The following is a 15,269-nucleotide window of genomic DNA, read 5'->3' on the forward strand; positions in this document are numbered from 1 at the left end:
CATAGGCTTGTGTAGAGCTCCAGGCCCTACAGTGCACTGGATAGTCTTAAGTAGCTGTTGCACTGTTTTAAAAAATACTTTCTGTTCTTTGGTCATTTCCTGACCCATGATAACCCAACCCCTGGTATTTTACGCGTGGGTCCCGTCCTCCTAATGGGAATCAGGACTGTCCCTTACTGGGATTCCCCCAAAATTAATGAGTTTTCCTCCTTCACGTGTAACTTCAAGGCGATCACTTCGGGCGCACCACTTGTAGAGCTTATAGCTTGCAGTGAAGGCCAAGAATGAGTTCTCAGACAATTCCAGCTGAGCGGAGCGGGGGACCACTCTTCTGAGAGAGTGTCACTGCAGAATCCATCCCGCCAAATATTTATTGAAAGGGCTTGTTAAACTACAAACATCCACTAGATGGCCTTTTGAGGTCGGGTCGTTAGACACCTGTGGCCTTGTAAAAGCACTCAAACCACATTCTCAGGAGGCTGTTTTCAGCGTTCCTTATGACACACTCCACTCCTTGTCCTGTTTTCAGGGTCAAGGAATTACATTTCCATGCACAAATAACATACACACAGTGCCTTCGTCTTTTTCCATGCCCCGACCTCAAATGCCTTGTACACAAGCTTGAATATGTTGCCATGCACCCCCAACAACCCTCTGCCCATTTGGCTGGCAAAGCAACTGGTTGTGCCCTCAATAAACAGTACTGACTTTGGGAACATCAGGGTCTTCCTAGTCTTGGAACTCTCTACTGTTCAGTTTTTATAACAAATTTATATGTAAGAAATACGGGTCCTAGAAAACAGCCTGAAGGACATGCAATCCATTCACTCCAAATTTTACCTCTGGGGCAAGCTCAAGAGCCAATTGCTAGGCCTGCATTTTTTGGGTCCCTGTATAATTGCCTTTCCTGAACAATGCTGTGGTGTTACTCCTTTGGCTTACAGTGAAGAATGTAATTAGCCCCATATTAAACTTGTTGTTATGATTACTATACGGATGCTGCTTTGGCTGCAGCCCTTAACATCACAGTGCCCTAATAAACTGAGGATCCGTAGATAAAACTTCTTGTGGGTCTTGTGACTAGGAAAAGCCATGCTTCTCCTGAGCTGCTTCTGGCTTGCTTTTCACTATAGACTCTGTTAATCTTGTTACTATATACACCTCATTTGTCCTACCTACTTGTCACAAAGTGAAATATGTGACTTGGCTGTAGCAATTGTACAGAACATTATATTATGCATTTGATGTGGTGGTTTTTCCTCTAGTTCTTTTTCCCCCATGTATTCTTTATAGGTTTACACCTGAGCACTTCTTCTAGTTTCTATTATATATTTTATTTCGTTATTTTTATGTTTATTGCATGTATCACTAAGATGGCTCAAATCTGGTTTTGAAATAAGAAAGGTCTACAAATAAAGAAATTTGGGGTCTACACAGAAATGATATGCTAGATATTTTGTTTTCAATCATAAAGAGAGCCACCCACATCTTGACCTCATTGTGCTAATAACTGAGAACTCGAAACAATTTTCACAGGAATATCTACACCTGCAGGCACTGGAATCTGTGACTAGTCCTTCACGAGGACCGCCATACTGCTAGGCCTATACTTGCAGCCCTTTTTCCTCTTCTCCTTCCCCTTTCATCTGTCATGCTGCTGGTCTTTCTCACGCTTATTAAGGCCTTCGTGTGGTTCTCAAAGACCCCCTTCTCAAGCATATCTCTGAGCATATCTGCCTCCTGATTTCAAAAATAAATCCTCAAATGCTCTTTTTAGTGTACAGGAAAAAGGCCAATGCTTACTCATCTTTCTATCCTTAGAACCAGCATTGGCCTGGAAAATAATAAGCAGCTGGTGAACATTTGTTGAAAGAACTGAATTACATCAAATGAACTAATGCATATAAGGCATTAGTTGGGCGCTTGGACAAAGTACACAATAAATGTTTATTTCTCAATCACTTTCCCTTCACACCTGGCCTGAAGCTACCTTTCCCACATTATCCCCACTGCCATGGCTTAAAGCATCACTAACTCTTGTAATTTCATGCACATAACATTCATTTCTGTGCCTAAGGAACTTTCATTAAGCTGTCCTTTCTTTCTTCAATGCCATCTCTTCCTTAAATGCACCATCATTGCTCAGATTTAGAGAAAATAATACATATTCCTGGTGATGCTGGTCCAAAACGCCTATAAAACAAGTCATGTTTTTTATATTTAAATAATTTAGATTGGTCTTTTCTTCACCAAAAGAAACCAAACAACTTTTAGCAACTCTGTTAGATTTATGCAATTCCATGTTGCTTTTAACTGGCAAAGCTCCTTAAAACAAATAAAAACATACTTCCATTTATTGATACAAACCTTGTTTCTTTCTAGTATTCAAATTCATTAATAAAAGACTCAATGATTATCAAATTTTTGGGTTTGGATAGTTTTTATGCGTATATACCCAGTTGTTTAGCATTTTATTTTATCGCCCCCTACAGGAAGTCTAAAATACATTTAGTATATCGCCCCCTACAGGAATACATTTCGTATAAATGTACTATACACATTTAGTATATCGCCCCCTACAGGAAGTCTAAAATACATTTTAGAAAATTTTATAATTAAAAAAAGGATGAATGATTTATTTTATTTATCTCACAAAAATTCAGCCCTAGGCTATTGACAGCTGCAGTTCTCCTATCCACTTCCACATAATTTTTAAGATGTGCATGCCAGGAATGGTGCTGTTGATGTGAATATTAGGACAAGGAGCAGATGTTTCATCAGGACTAGGTGTCTCTGGCAGAGTCTGTGGAGGAATAAACAAAGATACTCGTGCAATATTGGATATTTCTGATTTCAGATCGACCTTATCAACAGCCTGAATAGCAATGAAAAGATCTGTGCCATTTTCAAAAGCAATGTTTTCTGGTTTAAACAAAAAGACTTCCTCAGAGTTGGCTTCCTTTGGGATGAGAGCAGTGGTATTCACTTGAAGAGATTCATTGAACTTGTCTCTGAGATCAAGAATACTTGTACTTATTCGAATGATATACTTGTGAGCTAAAAAGGAAAAAGAAGAATGTGACTTTAATTCTGAAATCTTAAAGAAACTTCTTAAGCAGTAGAGCTTTAAAAAATATTTAAAAAGCTTTAAAAGTCTATTGGAAATTATATCATCACCCCATAAGGTTCCCAAATAAATGAACTGATGGTCCTATTTACAAGGGTTACTATCTCTTTTACATTCTTGTTTGTATATAATGACACAATGATAAGCGTAAAACTGGATTGGGCATGACGTAAAGCCTTGGTCAGCATTTCTGGGCATAGTGCCTGGCAGAAAGAAGAGATTGTTTAACAACTGTTTATTATTTTATTATTTATAAAGGGAGTTTGCACCAATGCTTCTCAAACTGTAATGTGTGTACAAATCACCCAGGGATCTGAAAATGCAGATCTGAAAACACTTTCTAACAAGTGTTCATGGTATCTACATGCTGCAGTCCACAGACCGCACTTTGAGAGAGAAAGTCTGGTAGGACCTGAGGTTCCTTGCAAAGGAGCTCTGCTCTGTAGACATCTGTGCTCCATTTCCAGTTCTTCCCCAGGAGTCACTGCTACCCAGAAAATGGAGTTTGTCAAAGGACAGTTTGGCAAGATTTCAGAAACAAAGTGAGGTTTACCTTTCCCGGCTGAAACCTCTTACTCCCAAAGTATACCAGTTTTTCAGGTTTTAAATCTCTCTTCTTTAGATACATTTATCCCTCATTTCAAAGGACTGGCAAGGTCCCTCCTGCCTTCTGCCCCCTAAGCCTAAGAACACGGCTGCCTGCCTCACCCGCTTCTGCTCCTCTACTTGGCTGGTAAACTCCTTTACAGGGTCCACACCAGGTTCAGCTTACCTGCTCCATGGTCATAGTCATCCCCGGGAGCTGTCCAAGTTAGATTAATGAGACTGCCCCCGTGAATTTCCGCCTTCAGGTCGGTGATTTGGCCAGGTGGGAAGAGATCAGGTATGGGAGCATTTGGGACATCAGAAGCCACAAATGAGCCTCCTGAGGATGTTCTGCTGAAACACACTTGCTTGTGTTGAACATCATCCTTATTAATTTCAGGTCTTGGTGGATTCCATTGTATTTCATCTGCATTAAAAAAAATACTCAATATGGTAAGCAACACCACTAAATGGTGATACCTCCGTCTGTTTTCTTATCGGATCACCCTCTTTCTATTCCCCACTTCTACTTCTTTCCTTCCACACACAGAATTAATTTTAAATATTTGGAGACAAGACCGCAAATACGGTTTCATCAGAGGGAAAAGAGCAAACAGAGAGTCACAGTTTTTTTTATCTCTTAGATATTTCCTGGATATTTAGTGGACTAACCTTTTGGAATTTATTTTCATGACATTTGTCCTGAAATTGCTTATTTTCCCATCTTTTTGCCCATCCTGATCTTGTCTTTCCACCAGGTCAGTTTAAATACTACATCTGTTCCTTCCTTCCTTCCTTCCTTCCTTCCTTCCTTCCTTCCTTCCTTCCTTCCTTCCTTCCTTTCTTTGTTTTTGTTTTTGAGACGGAGTTTTGCTCTTGTCATCCACGCTGGAGTGGCGTGATCTTGACTCACTAAAACCTCTGCCTCCTGGGTTCAGGTGATTCTCCTGCCTCAGCCTCCTGAGTAGCTGGGATTACAGGCATGTGCCACCACACCGGGCTAATTTTTGTATTTTTAGTAAAGATGGGGTTTCACCATGTTGGCCAGCCTGGTCTTGAACTCCTAACCTCAGGTTATCCACCTGCCTCAGCCTCCCAAAGTGCTGGGATTACAGGAGTGAGCCACTGTGCCGGGCCTAAATACTAACTCTGTTTTAAACCTCAGACTGCCTCAAGAGATGTATTCCTCCTAAATAATAGTGTGGGTTTCATTATCTTTCCTTTTATTTGGCAACTAATCAGCTGGACCTTCAAGAATGCCTTGATTGTTTATGCATATTTCTTTCACTTTCTCGATGTTTGTATTTCATTTTTCTTATTAAATTTCAGTTTTTAATGAAATGTTTTATGTTAGAGGTTCCAAAATTTTGTAGTTTTGAAAGACTTCTCATTTCCTCAGTGAATGCATGGGAATCTAGTTCTTGTAGCGATCCCAATTTCATTCACATTCTTGTTGAAGAATGTATAAAAGTAATCCTGGAACTTAAAAAATACCCTGGTCTGTTCAATCTGTATAGTTCTCAGGTTCTCTTTTCTTTTCAATAAAAATATCTCATAAGATCCTAACGTGGCATTACTTAGAACTTGTTTTCTCATAAACTCTACCTCTTTATAGAATTTTTACCTATTAAAGACCGTTTAATCTTCATACCCATTAATCTGGTCTTGGCAAAGATGAAGTGAATGCTCTAGCAGGTTCAGGGTTCATGTTGAAAGCACCAGTAGAGACTGCCATTAAGGCTTATCGAGGGATAGAGGGAAGAACATGGCCTTCTACTGTTATGCCAGGCACTGACACTATTAGTTATATGAACCCATAACCTCTCTAGCTTCTGTTTCCCCGTCTTTAAAAAGGGATACTTCCAAGAATGAAATGTATTACTGTAAGTAAAATGCTGTGATAAGGCTAGACTTAGCCACTAAACCAGTCCCCTTCCACCTCCTTCCCCTAACTCAAAAAGCAATGGCATGGGCCGGGCACGGTGGCTCACGCCTGTAATCCCAGCACTTTGGGAGGCCGAGGCGGACAGATCACAAGGTCAAGAGATCGAGACAATCCTGACCAACATGGTGAAACCCTGTCTCTACTAAAAATACAAAACTTAGCTGGGCATGGTGGCACGTGCCTGTAGTCTCAGCTACTCAGGAGGCGGAGGCAGGAGAATCACTTGAACCCAGGAGATGGAGGTTGCAGTGAGCTGAGACTGCGCCACTGCACTCCAGACTCGCCACAGAACAAGACTGTCTAAAAAAAAAAATGCAGTGGCATCTTTTAAAACATTTCCCTCTATTATCACCTTTGCATGAGGGACACCATGTGTCTCTGAATCCTCTCTTCACTAAGCACACACCCAAGTTAAGATGACAGTGGGAAGGTTCTCAAAGGAGCTCTTCTCCTTCCCACACACCAACCTCAGGAAAAAGCCTGCCCAGGACAGGGTGGAGATTAATGGAAAACTAGTCATGGAACCCACTGGACACAAACTTGGTCTCAATTCCTTCTCTAGTCCAGGGCAAGTGTTTGTAACCAAAAGTGGTATGGGACTGTCTGTTTCATGGACATAATTTTCCCACCTGCTTACACGTGGGCTCAGTGTGCTGGCCCGCATGAAATTCATCTACTATGCTCCCTGGCCTGAGCAGGAGGAGAAAAAGAGGAAAGACAGACAGTGGACTTGGAAAATGATATTGACGTAGATAACAAACCCTAAATTATTACTTCTTTATTCTGTGGAAATGATTCATTATGATAAATTAGAAATGCTTCAATGGAAAGAACTTCATTAAAAGAGTTTTTAAAATAATGATAAAACCTTTATTAAACACTATTTACCAGTAACAGTTTGTTAGATGTATTTAGTTATTTATTCTTTGTGACCATCCTATGAGGTGGCTGCCATTATTATCCTTATTTTACAACTGAGGAGAGTGAAGTACAAAAAGATTACACAAAATACTGTATTGGATAGAGGGCTGGGATTTGAAGTGAGGCGGTCAAAAGCTATGTTCTATCCAGTGATTTTCAGCTGGAGGCTAGTTTGCCCCCCTAAGGGACAGTGGACGACATATGGAGACATTTTTGATTGTCATGACTAGGGAATTGCTATTGACGAATAATGGATAGAGGTTAGGGATGCTGCTAAACATCCCACAATGTGCAGGATAGCCCTCCACAACAAAGGATTGTCTGTCTCAAAATCTTAATAGTATCAAGGTTGAGAAACCCTGATTTAATCATGCGCCATTCTGCCCCACAGGCTTAATAGCTTCCTCTTGAAACCAGTCCTTTTGCACAAGCCAGGTGTGTTATTACAGATTACTTGCCATTCTCAATCCAGCCAGGTATGTACAGTGCTCCACTCCGCTGGGGTATCTCTCTCCGTCTGGCTGCGTTAACTCCTCCCAGAGCCCGCACTTTTACACTGTATCTACCATTCGTGTCATAAGTTGTGAAATACCTCGAGTAGACACCGTCATCCTTAGTAGCATCAGCACCTTGATAAAGAATGAATGAATTAATAAATATCCTAAAGGTAACGGGGAGGGTATTTGTATATTTCCAACTCATATGTAGGCTATGAATTTTCAAAGCAACAAGAAATTCAGCATTAGCTCCTAAAGACCTTAAGATTTTGGTGTGTTGAGGGTAAGGCTTACTTCTTTTATCACTGTGTGTATAGTGTGTGGTTTTATGTATACCTTCTGTCTTCTTAAATTGTTGACTTTCTTTTTGAAATCTAAGATGATATTGTTTCTCTGTTACACCCAATGTAGCCCAGGGTAACTACTCAATAAGTATCTGTTGAACTAAATTAAACTGCTATATGCAACTGTGGAAGAAAAAAATGTATGATTCTTTAATGAAATTCATGACTTCTCCCCAGGGTAGATTTAGGTGGGAAATTCATTCACAAGATTCATTCTAATAAGGTTATTTGCTTCACAGTAAGCAGACATGTTTTTGTTTTTTGTTTTTTGTTTTTTTAAAGTGTAGAATTCTCTTTCTCTCTCTCTCTGATAGACTTCTTAAAGACAAGAATAATGGGCAGAATTTTCACTTTTGGGGCAAGCTAATATAGAGTCTGCATAGATACAGGAATCATATAGGACTGTGCTTGAATCTATCTCTGCTGCTTTCTAAATGTGAAAGCCTCAGTGAAGATATTATAAAAACAAAGATTATATATGTCTTTGTATATATGTGTTTGTGTATATACACACACACACTCATATGTGTGTATGTATGTATGTGTATATACAAAGCACCTAACGCAAGATGGTTATTAATTTTCCTCTCTTTCTGTTTTGGGGGTTGTGAAATACCCTATGACAACTCCCTAGAGACTCTGAATCTATTGAGCTTGAGCCATTAATGTGTTTTGGGCCTTGCAGAAGCCTTCATGTTTTCCAGCAGTTTCAAATGTAGGAATTGTGGGGAAATGGAGAACTCTCCCAACCAGACCTCAGTGCTGTGCTGCCTTGCCTGTCTAACTGCCCTCACCACACCATGCCCTCTTGGCATTCCCTGGTTGCTTCTTGGAAAAAGAAATAAATATTTTCCAATTTCTTGGGTGATTACCTGCTCCATTATCCAGTAGTTCCAAGGTAACTGTTTTTCCATTCACTGATTCAATCAGGGCTGTGACACTGGCCCTGAGAATTGCGGAGGCTCCTTGGCGAATATTTGCATAAACTATCATAGGGCTGGGGAATTTGCCGGTGTCCTTGTTCATTTTGGAAGTCACTGTAATTGGAGGCAGGGTAGCATTGGACGCACGGGACGTGACAGTCAGAGTCAAGGTTTGTGAGCTTGCTTGCAGACTGTATTTCCAAGTGCCAACCTGACCAAAATACATGTAAACATTTCCAATGAATAACTTCAGGTGACACAGACCTGACTTCAATGTCACATACAGGAAAAGCCTCTGATACAAGCATGTTGGAAGCATATCTAAGAAGAGGTGTGCATATTTGATACTCTGTCAGCCACGGGGAGCTTCAGTGTGTTTGAACTAACTATATCGTTCCCATTGTCAAGAAAATTCCACGGGGGGTGGCAGGGGGATGGTGAGGTCTGAAAGCTATATGCTTATTGTTGCTTGGATTTATAAGAGACGAGTCTCTGAGATAAAGGAAATAGTCTTTATGATCCCAAAATGTTGAGGATCATTTTGCATCTTGATTACTATGTAATTTGAAGGTTCTCCTTTTAGTACCTGGACAAAATATTATCTATTTCCTTTCTCTTTACTTGCTGACACACTGAGTGATTTTCATTGGATGAGATCTTTTTTCCTCTTTCTCTCTTTGATTCAATACTGACTCTCCTTTTAGCAACCACCAACATTTAAAATGCTACGATTATTCTGTAAAAACTTTATTTTATCTTGTTGAATTATGAGAAAGAAAAAAAGCTGACTCCATACCTTAGCAATGCCTGCGATTTGGAGGTAGGCCATTTTGGTGTTTTTGTCCACTACAAAGCCACCTTGCTTCTGTCCACTGGGATCCCAGAGAAGGATCTGGGGAGGCTGCGTTGTCCAGGTGATAAGAAACAGAGTGTCCTTTCCCACTGTGCTGTCCACGATCACTGTGCCATTCATCCACTGGCTGTTCTGGAGGGTTAATCCCTTACTCTCAAGCTGTTAAGAAAAACAGCTCTTACTTTCTGGAGAATACAGCTCCCATCACATGGTCTTTTCCCTTCTGCCCTTGTCTCCCCAGTGCCCCATTAAAAAGACTTCAGTGATGCCTGAGTCCTTGATTTGGTGTTAGGAGCAATTATGATGCAGTTCTAAGTTAGCTTTCTAGCCTTAGCTTCCACAGTTTTCCTTCCTCCACCCAAGTAAGACCACTTCCCCAAAAGGTCCTTGTGAATCCCTGACACTTTGACTTTATTATCATACTCTTTACTTTTCCTGGAAGGCTTTACATTTGTCTTCTCCATGTATCTAAGCCTTCTTAGTCTTCTCTATTTGTCTAAACCTTACCCATCCTTCAAAATTCAAATATTACTTGCTCCATGAAGGTTTCTCTGCTGTCCATCTCATTTACCAGTTGTAAAAAATCTCCCCTTCCTCTGATCTCCTATAGGATTGTATTTCTATCAATCCTTTGACATTCATCACATTGTGCTTCACCCTCTATTTATTGGTATATTCAGCTCATCTTATTTACTAGACTATGAACCCTTAAGGGGACTCACTGTGACTTATTTTTTACCCACACTTGGATTGTCTGAATTACCTAATTGCTAAGTCAGGTGGTATTGCAGGCCCCGTGGAGATAAATGACATAAGCCAAGGCCAACTTGTTTGGAATAGAATGAGGGAGCTGCAGAGTGGGAGTGAGGCAAGGAAAGATTAACAAGGCTTTTTTAGAAAATGTGATTTTGAGGATTATCTCCCAGGTAGTTATTGTCTCAAAGTTAGCACCTATTAGAAGACAGAATGGGCTGGTCATGGAGCCAGATTTCCTAGTTTCACAAGTAGATTACAAGCTGGCATGTGGAGAAAGTGAAGGGCTATTAGACCTGGTTCTTGTGGCATGCTGGCGAATGAGTCTTGCTCATTTCTCCATCTATCTGTCTCTCTGTTAGGTTTCTTAAATACAAAAATCATAGGCAGAAATTTCCTAAATGTGAACTTGTCCTTTTATCACTTTAATTACTTTTCTAGGACACATTCCTACCTTTTCCAAAGCAGGCCCTTGCATTTAATTTTCTAAATCTGAACCAGAATAACCCAGATGGGTATAATTGCTGTCTTCCTAGATTGAATAAATGCTCTATTGGTAAGCCAGAAAGCCTATGGTTTCAAAATCTCTCATTATTAGGCTTTGACATTACAGTTTTCCTTTACCTTTATCTGAACTTTCATCATAAAAATTATAATTCACACCAGTGTGAATGCTGATTGTTCACTCTCTCTAGTTTAAAAATTAATGTCAATAATTTCTGCAATTACTAAAAAAGAGCATTGAAAAAATACATTTTTTCTTTTTTCTTAATAGTTTCAAGACTTTTAAAAGGCAATTTGGTTTTCTTGAAATTTTAGAACCAGATGGGCCATTGGAAGTTTTCTGTCTACACCTGGTGGAGAAATGAAGGTCCACAGAGGTGAAGTTCTTTGCCTAGGTCACATAGTTAATGGCAGACCCAGGACCAAGATCTGGGGGTCTGGACTCACACCACTGGCTTTTTACAGTACAAAGCACTTTCTGTCCATTATATGTAAATCTTGGCAAACAACAGAAATTTGATGTAATGGAAAAATAAAGCAAGTAATCCCTGGACACTTGTCCCAGAAAATTTGTAATTGAGATGATCTACTCTGAAGAAAATTCTGAGCCAATTATAATTGCTCTAGTTGCTTGTTCAGAGATGTTAAAAAAGAATTCTTGGATCTATGACAATTTATCTGCTGATTTCTGTGAGGAAGTCACTTGGTATTGCTTCCAAACAAGTAGACACTAATTGCCTTGTTTAAATGAGTAGTGTTGCATTTTAGGAATAATGTTTAATATCAAACTGGACCTTCTATTTTAATTTTAATTCAGTACCAGAAGAGTGGAAAACTTAAAACTTTTAGCCATGAAATTCTCCATCTTGGCTATGATTATGTGCAAATATGAAAAACCAAAGATTAAGAACTCCAACCTGGATGGAGCGCTGAGAGACAGCTCCATTTCCTGATGAAAGGGCCCCAAAAGCATCAATGAGGCCATTGTTCTGAACTTGATCTGAAGCATATGTCTGTAAACCTCCTAAAATGCAATTACATTTTCAGAAATTATTTTCCAGAAAGCAAATATTTGCAACATTTTAGCTGTTGTTTAGAGAGTATACAATATAAATATCCCTTTGTGTTATGAAAGTATAAATAGATCAACACCAAATAGGTGCCTACATTAACACAGAATTTAATACTTTTTTTTTAACTTACTTATTTTTTTCTAAGACAGGCTCTCACTCTGTTGCCCAGGGTGGAGTACAGTGGCACGATCTTGGCTCACTGCAACCTCCACCTTCCAGGCTCAAGCGATCTTCCTACCTCAGCTCCCAAGTAGCTGGGATTACAGGCATACGCCAACATGTCTAATTTTTTTTTTTTTTTTTTTTTTAAGAGATGGGTTTTGCCATGTTGCTCAGGCTGGTCTTGAACTCCTAGGCTCAATCAATCCACCTGCCTTGGCCTCCTAAAATTCTGGGATTACAGGAGTGAGCCACTACACCCAGCCACTAATTTTTAAATCTTAGTAAATAATAGCTTCAGCAACATCTCGGTCACCTGGCTACTTCAACTATCTGCAAAGCAGCCATGAATCTCTGATATGATTTGATATTAATTTATGATATAAATTGATGTCATGAAATCTACATATTAAAGGTCCTGCACTTTTACATGAGAGAAGTCATTAAGCTGTACTCCAGGACTATTGATTTACTCTTATTTGAAACATAATTCTAACAAACGTGGCTTTAGAGTTTTCTTCTAAATGAGGAAAGGCACATATGTGACAGCAGCAAGAAATAACAGTGGACAAAGGGACAGTTACAGAATAGTATATTGTAAAAACAGGATTTTACACCAGGCCAGGCAGTCTTGGGCTATTTAGAATAGGTGTCACTAAGTTAGTCGATGTGAAAGCACTTTTTAACTATTATAATTCCATCTGAACTTAAGGAAATAATTTCAGTAAGGCTGTTCATGCCCCACCCACATCCCCTTACCCAGCCAAGTGCATCTCTTCCCAGCTGGTCTAGGCATTGGCTTATAGCTGCCTCTTCTTCCAGGGAAGTATCTTACCAAAAGGGGCCATCCTACCTAGAGAGATAACATGCCCCTTTCCTCTGCCCTGTTCTGACAGTTCACAGCCAAAGACTGATAGACACAATGGTGCAAAAGGCCACCCTCCTGCCTCAAGGTGAGACAAGTCTGTGATGTACTTTCCATTCCAGAGTCCCCTGTGGGCGCAGCTAGACTCCAACTAGGTCTGCATCAATGCTTAGCTCCTTCCCTGGCCCTATCCTTTCCTCCTTCCTTTTCTCCTGAGAGCTCTCTCTCCTATAAATTGCATGCACCCAAATCCCTGTCTCAGGCTCTGCTTCTGAGAAACCCAGGCTAGGACAGGTAGTATTAGGAATAAACAGCTCTGGCATTTTAGTGGCCTCAGAAGGCAACTCAGTATAATAATTGAGATCCACAATATTGTCCCTAAGTTAAAAAAGAAAAAAATGTGCTCACCTACTCTGCTAAAGAAGCTGGTGACATATGGAATCTATTTTAACCATCTGTCTGTGTATGGGAGTTAGACACACAATACGTTAAGGTTTTATGGAGAAACTGCATTGTATTCCATTTTGGGAGTGATCTTTTGCCTTGTTTAACATGCCCTTTGCCCTTCCCTGCTACTTATTCTGTTTCGTGAATGCTTCTTCTCTAGGTAAATTTAAAGGCTCCCTTATTTGTGCTTTATTGTACTTCTGTTGCTAATATAGCACTCATGCCATGGTGTTATATAGTTAGTGGCTTGTCATCTGTCTCCCCTAGGTCTCTTGGCCAGCTGCCACTGGAAGGTAGTGGTTGCTGGCCTGGGAAGAAGGTCCTGAGTCCTCACTAGAGTGCTGTGCTAGTTCCGTCTTCTCCAGGCTGCCTTAGTCCTAGACACAAAGCTTTAAAATAAATGGGCAGAGTCCATTCAAACAGTCATTCAGGGGTGAGGGTGGCTAGTTAGCCAATTAGGTTATCCTATCTCTCTCCATCCCATCTTTCCCCCACTCCCCAGTTCACTGGAGCTCATGGTGCAGTAGGAGAGACAATACTGGGGGTCTTAGCAAATCATCCCTCACCTGTCATTTTGGACAGCTCCTCTAGTTCTTGAGCTGCAGAGGGCCCCAAGGCGACTGTGTGGATGATGGCACCACTTTGTTTGACCTCATTAAAGCACCCACTTATACTGTTGTCTTCCCCATCCGTCAGCAGCACAATTTCAGATCCATCGGTTGGATATTTCTTCTTAATCACCTAAGGATGGAATTTAGGGCACGAGTTATCAGACTTAGCGTGGCCAAAGTGTTTATGAAAATTCTGCTTACAGGAGAGGAGAAAAGAAATTCCAGAGGGAATAACAAAAATTGTCTGGGAATGACCAAATATCTGTCTGTCTTGAAATGATACAATCTTAACCCAGCAGCATTCATGGAACTTGACCACTGTCTTTCCCCTTGGCTAGTCTGCTGCAGAGAGGGATGGTGTGGGATGCAGCGCAACTCTAGGGGTGGACAGCACTGGGGAAACAGCAAAGGTGTTCCCAGTTTCCTTCACGTGGCCTCTCCTTGATAGGTTTTCAGAGCTTCCAAGATACCTTCAGAAACCATCTCATTTAATGGGGATTATATTGGGGGGATATTAGACCCAGGGCAGACTTTAACTTGTATGATACTCACCATTCTGACAATACCAGCATTTATGGCTGGGATTGGTTCTGATTGGTCATTACCTAGGTCACATGAGTTGTCAATATTTTTAACAGCCTTTCTGATTAAAGCAAAACATTTCATTTCCATTAATCCTCAGTTCCTAGTTGTTCTGTGACACCTATGTCTCAACTATTCCTGGTATATTTGGATTATTTATTTATTTTTTTTACGTGGTATAGAGAGGATACTCTTCTGCCAATGTTGAATAAGATTAGGACAGGAGGAAAATTAGATAAAAGAATAATGCTATCTATTTAAGAAGAGAAAGCAAGAGTCCACTCTTCCCCTAAACAGAGTGGAAGGAGAGACCCAGAATGAGGGGAAACAAGAAATCAAGCCTAAGCATCTCTCTGGCCTAGAATCTCAGAAAAGAAGGCGTCCTCTGAAGGTGGAAGGGAAAGCTGAGGGCAGAGGAGGCTTCCGCCTCACTCACTGTTTCAGCTATTAGAGGAGGCTACCTTGACTTCCTAGAAGAGAACAGAACAGTGACTGTTGCTGTTGCTGTGTCAAAGAGCCCAGAGCCCAGAAGCCTGTCAGCTGTGATCATGGCCTTGGCCTTACTAAGCTGCAGGCCAGAGAGGCCCAATTTGGATTTTCTTGTCGCACTCCCCATAACTGCTGTGTGTCATGGAAAACAGGCAAATGTTGCCACATATCCTAAAGAGGAGACAGAAGACAGCTGAGTTGAGTGTTGGCAGGTAAGAGAAGGATAATCCTGCCGCAGAGGCTGAGGACTATACATTATGGCTAGAGGCTGGATGGAGGATAGGGTGGTGCTCAGGGCTCTGCTCCAACAGGGAGAGCCAGGGTGGGGCTGTCAGTGGAGGAGGACCACTGAGGAGCAAGCCAAGAGAACAAGCCAAACTCGTATGGCCACAGCAGACACCACTGCAAGGAGCCCAGGGCAGACCTGACCAGGGCCTGCAGCAGGGACTAGCAGGGATCTTGAAGACAGTATAATATCCAAGGTCCTTTGCCTCATCACCCTGAAGCCACATGAGCTTCTCCCACCCCACACCCAGACTCCACCCAAGGGGGCATCCTAAATTCCACTGGTATACTGCACACTCTCTCTCA

General features: G+C 40.9%; 1 protein-coding gene across 1 annotated transcript in view; it reads right to left on the bottom strand.

Moving 5' to 3' along the window:
* Positions 1-2,426: 2,426 nt before the first annotated feature.
* Positions 2,427-15,269, bottom strand: part of CLCA1 (chloride channel accessory 1) — a 31,575-nt gene continuing 18,732 nt past the window's right edge. The window contains exons 8-14 of the mRNA XM_032155461.2: positions 13,563-13,737; positions 11,370-11,476; positions 9,139-9,354; positions 8,292-8,553; positions 7,037-7,207; positions 3,900-4,139; positions 2,427-3,057 (exon numbers count right to left, since the gene is read on the bottom strand). Of these exons, the coding sequence (XP_032011352.1) occupies positions 2,666-3,057; positions 3,900-4,139; positions 7,037-7,207; positions 8,292-8,553; positions 9,139-9,354; positions 11,370-11,476; positions 13,563-13,737 (1,563 nt within the window). The 3' untranslated portion in view covers positions 2,427-2,665. The remainder of the gene's footprint in view (positions 3,058-3,899; positions 4,140-7,036; positions 7,208-8,291; positions 8,554-9,138; positions 9,355-11,369; positions 11,477-13,562; positions 13,738-15,269) is intronic.

Source organism: Hylobates moloch, unplaced genomic scaffold (genome assembly GCF_009828535.3).
Source record: "Hylobates moloch isolate HMO894 unplaced genomic scaffold, HMol_V3 SCAFFOLD_5, whole genome shotgun sequence".
In the NCBI taxonomy this organism is placed as follows: Eukaryota; Metazoa; Chordata; class Mammalia; order Primates; family Hylobatidae; genus Hylobates; species Hylobates moloch.